The 6,639-nt window shown below is 50.5% G+C and overlaps 2 protein-coding genes across 2 annotated transcripts; one reads left to right on the forward strand and one right to left on the reverse strand.

The window, feature by feature from the left end:
• Nucleotides 1–472: 472 nt before the first annotated feature.
• LOC123440230 lies at nucleotides 473–1,882 on the forward strand. The gene has a single exon (XM_045116799.1). It carries the CDS (start codon nucleotides 868–870, stop codon nucleotides 1,645–1,647), a length of 780 nt encoding a protein of 259 aa, XP_044972734.1. The 5' UTR covers nucleotides 473–867; the 3' UTR covers nucleotides 1,648–1,882.
• Nucleotides 1,883–3,302: 1,420 nt separating this feature from the next.
• On the reverse strand, nucleotides 3,303–3,901 carry LOC123440231 (cysteine proteinase inhibitor 8-like). The gene has a single exon (XM_045116800.1). It carries the CDS (start codon nucleotides 3,861–3,863, stop codon nucleotides 3,489–3,491), a length of 375 nt encoding a protein of 124 aa, XP_044972735.1. The 5' UTR covers nucleotides 3,864–3,901; the 3' UTR covers nucleotides 3,303–3,488.
• Nucleotides 3,902–6,639: the final 2,738 nt, after the last annotated feature.

Consider the following 6,639-nt stretch of genomic DNA (forward strand, 5'->3'; position numbering starts at 1 on the left):
TAGTCTCCTAGTGAAACCTCTTAAAAGACTTATATTTAGGAACGGAGGGAGTATAATAGAAGCATGTATATTAAGATAGCATGTTAAGCGCGTCCTAGACGTGAATAATTGGCCCTAAAATCGAATTCCCGCGGCTCTTTTATGCCAATAAAAAAATGCATTTTAGCTAAGAGAGCTATTATGCAAAATGTGCATGACCATCCGCCCCGACAGCAGGCCGAACATGGTATGTCAGCCCACTTAAAATACCACACCGCCATCGCCTTTTTTAGATGCAGCTACCAAAATGGCCTTGTCCACTCGGGGCCATTGGACCGGCCTGCTCACTGCACTTCCCATTAGGAGGGCTGCGCTAGGGTTTCCCCTCCTTGATGATTGGCTCAAGGCGTTTAATGGTGGAGATGACCACAGAAAGGTCATCACCTCCTTGATGATGCATGTCTCATGAAAAATTAGGAAGGAGCGAAACACAAATTTTTTTGAAAGGTCTTCACCGCGACCTTCATTGTTATCGCAAAAATAAAAGAGGAGGCTCATCTTTAAATTTTGGCAGGAACCAAGCAGCAGATCACACGTCCAAAACATACTTTTCTCACAGAGGCTCTCTCACGCCGCTCCCATGGGCGGCTCGGGAGAGCAAAATCCAGCCCGCCGTCGGGAGGCCACCCACCGCGGCTGCTCCCCTTGCCGTCGCTAGTGTGTTCAGCAGGGCAAAGCCTGTGCAGTATAGGCGGCGGCGGGGCCGTCGATCACTTACGCACAGGCTCAAGTGGCGCGCGGGTGTCCCGATTTGGTGGGGGCTGGAGCTCAGCGAGGTGAGGTGTGTGGAGGAGTGCGAGTGGGGCGCGCTCGCGACGTGCTTGCGCCATGGCGCGCTACAGGTGCGGGGCTGTGCGGATCTCGCTTGGGCAGGTGGGGATGGCTCGGGGCTGCGCGGATCTGGCACAGTCGCCGGTGCGCGAGGCGAGCGGAGGTGTGGGGTTGCACGGACGACCGGCTGCTGCAGTGTGCATCCTTCGTTCCGGTGTGGCGGATCCGGCTAGCATGTTGGGGCTTGTTTTGGGGAGGCGACGACGCGCGGTTGCGCACAGGCCGGCCAGATCTGGGCATGTCCAAGCCGGAAGCTGGTTGCGGCGCGTTGTGGGAGAGGTTCGAGGATGCGGCTGCTGTAGTTGTGTGCGGGTCGGCCATGACCTGTACTTGCCGGATGGTGGTGGTGCTCGGTTGCTGCTTGACGGAGGAGGGAGGCTCCATCCGCGGTTGGATGCAGGGTGCAGGACCCGATATGGTCTCTGCAGGCCCGTCGTCGAGGAGGAAGGCTGGTGGTCCTGCACAGTGGTGGTGTGCTCGCCGGATGGGGGATATGCGTGGTCCAGTGGAGGTACGGGTCGACCTCGGCCTACTGCATGTGAGTGGGTGCACCGGGTGAAAGCCTGGCCGATGCTGGCCGGCCGCCGGCTCCCGCGGGCTTCGCTATTCTCCTTGGAGGCGTCGTTTGGATTCTTCACAGCTTATGCTCATGGATCATGTTCTTCGGGTGAAAGCCCACATCCCGATGCAGGGTCGGGCGATGGCGTCGTCTTCAGCGTCGTTCCCCTATTACGGCGTCGTCTTGAAGCTCTTGATCCCCTCTGGTGCTTCCTATGATTGGACGTGTACAGTGCCTTGTGTGGCAACAATGATGGTGATGAGCAATATCGGAGGTATGGTATTGGTCGTGGTAGTCGACTCTTCTTCTGCGAAGTGTCTGTGGAGTTGCCTCGACTGCTTGTTGTTGTGAAGTTGAAGCCGCGGTGGCGGTGTCAGGTGGTATATGATGACGCGTGGTAGTCGGTTCGTTCCATGATCCTCCGTGACGTCAACCTTGCCTAGTTTCTTCGTAGTTCATCGTTGGAGTCGGAGCTGCGTTGTCTTGTGTGGATTGTACGGAGGGTTGCTGTTTTTTTCTTTGATCTTCGAATCTTTTGGTCCTAGGACCTTCATCACCTTATTGTTTTCTGTTGCTCTCTGCTATTATCAATGAATGCCAACGATGTTGTATCTTTTAAAAAAACGAGAACCAAGGAGCTTAGGCCCTGTTTGGAACCAAAATATATTATGATAATTTAAATTATGAAGATAGATTATATAATCAGGTTTATAAAAATAATCTAGATGCGCATTTTAGAGGCCAGATTATATAAACATAAATCCATGTTTAGAGACTAGATTATGATAAATAGTCTGTCTTGTGCGTGCATTGAGGAGAAAAAAAAGGATCGTGGTGGCAGAAATTAGTAATTATCTCCAACTTTATAAGGATAGTGGATCATTAGTAATTCATAATCTGATTTTATCTGATGTAGTGTAGATTGTGAGTTTTTAATGATCTGTTCATTTAATTTTTATAATTTACAACATAATATGTCCTGTTTGGAGATAATATAAATGACAAAAACTGAATTATCATAACCTTAATATTGTTATGTCTCGAGAGTAGATCTTCTTTTTTTCGTCGCCTCGCGGCTTATGTCTAAATCTTTTTCTTGTTTAATTTTTGTCCACATACTTACAATATCCAGCACGTGATCTTGAAATCAACCAATGACCGGACGAAGACTGGCCGACGACACAAACAAACCATCCATTACAACAAATGTTTTTTGAAAGCTCCGCATTACAACAATCTTTAGAGTAGTCACATTTTCTATTGGGAAAAGATTACATTCCACCGGTTGATCCGGTTGATCCATCCGCCGCCCGCTCGTCTGTTAAATCTCGCCTCGATCACGAACCATTTCCCGAAACTGGCTCGTTGTTTTAGGAACGGGGCTGAAGCTGGAGCACTCCAGGTTCCTCGTCTTGGCTCCTCTACTACCGGGGACGAGCCTGCCGGAGTCTGGTGAACCGCCGCCGCCGTTGGTCCTCGCCAGCTCGCCGGATCCCCACCTCGCCGACGAGATCCAGCCCCTCGTCGGATCCCCACCTCGCGCGGTGAACGAGGAGGTGTGTGGCGCGGACGCCGGCGAGCTCCCGCCGCCGGGGAGCTTCTCTGCCTCGCTGGAGATGCGTCCATGCTCGCGCGTCCGACTCTTCATTGAGCATGGGTCCCAGCTGCAACGTGACTTTCGTTACAAAAATTCCTGAAACTCGACCGTTGTTTCAGAAATTAACGGATTCAAAGTTTATTTCTTGCAACAAAGCGAAAGTTTCTGCAACTCGAGCGTCGTTTCAGGAAATAACTTCTGACCATGCGACGGGGATGCGGGGCGTTAGATCGACATCCGACGGCTAGCTAGGTGACGGATAATTTTCAAAAGTCATTCGACGAACACGTAGGGTTCCCCTTTTCTATTTGCCATGGAAAGCAAATATTACATGTCAGGAACTGAATGCCTGACGATCAAACCACCCGACTCATTTATTTAGCTGCAGTACTACTACTGTACGTACACACAGAAAGGACGAGCAGATGAATTTAACCGGCAGCGCTCCGCGCGGATCAGCTGTTAGCCGCCGGCAGCCGGCTTGAAGGACGTGAGCTTGCGGGTCCTGCTCCAGTGCTCGTAGATCTGCGCGAGATAGGTCACCCTCTTGCCGGAGCCGTCCGCCGCGACCACGAAGAGGCGGTAGTTCATCCCGGACACCACCTGCTGCTCGCCGCGCGTCACCCGGCGGAAGAGCAGCCCGTCCTTGGCTAGGCTGGCGTGCTGGGCCACCGCCCACCCGCCTAGCTCCTGGACGTGCGGGTCGTTCACGTCCTTGACGGGGCTCCACCCGCCCAGAAGCACGCCGCGGCGGCCGAGGGCCGAGGTGGCTGCGAGGGCCGTGGCCAGGAGGGCGAGCAGGAGGAGCGGTCTCCCCATGGTCGAGTTCTTCTGCATTTGGTTTCCCTTTGGTTTTAACTTTTCGGTGTTGGGAGTTGGGAGCGGTGGTGGATGTGTTAAGTAGGGCACTGCGTCAGGCGGGCCGGTTGGGGGCACATGGGTTGGGTTGTGACGGCGATTTGTTGGACGGTTTTAGGCCCATGGGTTTGGGGGCGCCGGCTGAGCGTAAGGCCTTTCAAACCGTGTCATTTGGTCCCTCAGCATGTTCTGATCTCTTCGGAGCCTCTCAACGCAAAAATACTAAAGGCGGTGTATTTTCCTCACTCTGATTTGCTTGAAGCAGAGGTTGGGAGTCATCCGTCTCAGATCTGAAAGGCGGTATGCGAGGACACCTCTGTTTTAAAACACGGTCTTATTCGAGGAATTGGCAACGGGCTCGGTACAAGTATTTGGAATGATAATTGGATCCCAAGGGATCACATGCTTCGTGCACTACATCCATGAAGTAATAACCCGCATATGCTCGTTTCAGATCTTATCGATCCGACAAACAGAAGATGGAACAAGAATCATTTGCGTGAACATCTTCAGGAGATTGATGTTCAGAGGGTTGTCAACATCCCACTGAGCTCTTATAACGGAATAGATGAGTTGGCTTGGCATTATGAGAGATCTGGATTATTTTTTGTCAAATGTGCGTACAGACTTCTAATGAAAACGAAGAGAGTTTGAGAAAATCGGCTATATGAAGTTTCGGAGAATTCTAACATTGGAGGTAATATGCATCATTAGAAGAAGCTTTGGAATATGAAGGTGCCAGCAAAGCTTCGTAATTTTGCTTGGCGTTTAGCCAAGAATTCGGTTCCGACAGAAGTTGTTCGTCATAACCGAAATATGTCAGAATTGGATGTTTGTCCATTTTGTAATGCAGCTGAAGACATTTGGAAGCATGCTCTGGTTCAATGCCTCATGGCAAAGAGCATCTAGTCTTTAGTCGATGATGAACTGGTGGAACACATGATAACTTGCAATCACGGTGATGCTAAGCTCTGGCTTTTTGAGCTTCAGGAATCGATGGGGCATGAGACTTTTGTGAAACTCATTGTTACCTTGTGGTCGATTTGGTGGGTGCAGAGAAAGGCTGTCCATGAAGAGCAATTTCAGTCTCCACTAATCATTTTTCTGTTCATCCAAAGATACATGCTAGATCTGCAGATTTTAAAGGATGAAACTCCTTTGCACAGACCCATGGTGAACGGTCAGAGTCCGAAATGGATTGCTCCGCCTGCTGGGAGTGTTAAACTTCATGTCGATGCTGTTGTGGGTAGAAACAACGACAAGGGGGCTTTGGCAGTTCTCTGTCGAGACGAGTCTGGTGCTTACTTGGGCGCTTCTGCTATTACTTTTCAGGATTTGGTCGATCCAGAAATCCTAGAAGCAATGGCGAGTTTGAAGGCCTTATCTTTAGCTGCTGATTTGGGCTGTGAGCGAATTGTTGTTGCTACAGACTATATGACAACGATCACACATCTGAAGTATGAGTACAAGGGACCCTCAGCAGTAATGATCCAAGATATTAAGCAAAGGATGCAAGGCTTCATTTCAGTTGATTACATCCATAAGAAGCGGGAGATGAATCTTGAAGCTCACAAGCTTTCAAAAGCAGCGACTACTTTAGCTTTTGGCCGCCATATTTGGCTTTCTATCTTACCTCACGTTATATGTATCCCTGATCTTGTTGTTATTTAAGTTAAGTGGCTTTCACCCCTAAAAAAACACGTTCTGGTCTCCAGTTCCCATGGGTTTGGAGGCGCCGGCTGATTGTACTACGTGTAAGGCCTGGTCTAGCTCAAAAAAATAAGGCAAAGAGGACCCGACCTGGTCTAGATCATTTAGGACAACGACCATCAGCTAGAAAAAGAATAACTAGATCATCATGGTAAACTTATGCGGCTCAAACTGAACCAACGCCGCTCCCCGTCGCATTACCGGATTCGGCGACCGCACCGCCGGAGATCCAACACACCGCCGGTAGCCCAATTCAACCTAGGGTTTCTCTCCGGCCGGCGCGGCACGTTCCGTTTCACATGGCGAACGAGAAATTCATCGATTGAGCTCAAGCAGAAGATAAGGAGAGATGACGGGAGCGACGATTCCGCCTGAGGCGAAGTGCCAGAGGAGGTCCGCCAGGAGATTGGTGGGATCACCGGCGCGGTGACTGAGATTGATCTCTCCGCAGATTCGTCGACCACTAATGATGACTCGCATCGGCATTGGGAGGTTTTCTACATCGACACAAATCTGGTTTCACAGACCGAGCATCGAGGATTCATCTACCTTCACAAGGAGTCACGTTGGATCACGGTGAGGGATGATGAACATGACATCTTGGTAGGAAGTTTTTTGCAACAGTTAGATGATCCCAAGGAAGGGGACGTGCTGGAGGTCGATGGATTCAAAGTTTCCGTGAGATGCAAATGGGCGCCGAAGAAGATCGACATCAAGCCGGCCACGGTATGTGATCTTACCATTGATTCTAAGCGGTTTGGGGGCGGTTTTGGGTTTTGGCTGACCAGGATGAAGAAGACGAAGATGGGGTGAGATGAACAACCCTCCTTCTGATGGTCTCGAGATCCCCTCTTCAAGGATACCGGCTACGATTGCGCCCAGCTGCAAGTTAGCTGCGGATTTTGCAATGGTGAAGAAGATGCCGGCTGCGATCTCTGCATTGGATTCTCATAAGGTGAACGACATCTCGGGAACGCCTAAGGGGATTAAACCTTGGATCCGCCCGATTCCAAAGGTAAATCTTAAGCCCTGTGTTCTTTTCGAT

This window comes from Hordeum vulgare, chromosome 3H (genome assembly GCF_904849725.1).
Source record: "Hordeum vulgare subsp. vulgare chromosome 3H, MorexV3_pseudomolecules_assembly, whole genome shotgun sequence".
Taxonomy (NCBI): Eukaryota; Viridiplantae; Streptophyta; class Magnoliopsida; order Poales; family Poaceae; genus Hordeum; species Hordeum vulgare.

Bases quoted from the DNA above. Each gene is read 5' to 3' on its own strand.
- LOC123440230 (XM_045116799.1), top strand. From the start codon at position 868: ATGGCGCGCTACAGGTGCGGGGCTGTGCGGATCTCGCTTGGGCAGGTG.
- LOC123440231 (XM_045116800.1), bottom strand. From the start codon at position 3,863: ATGCAGAAGAACTCGACCATGGGGAGACCGCTCCTCCTGCTCGCCCTC.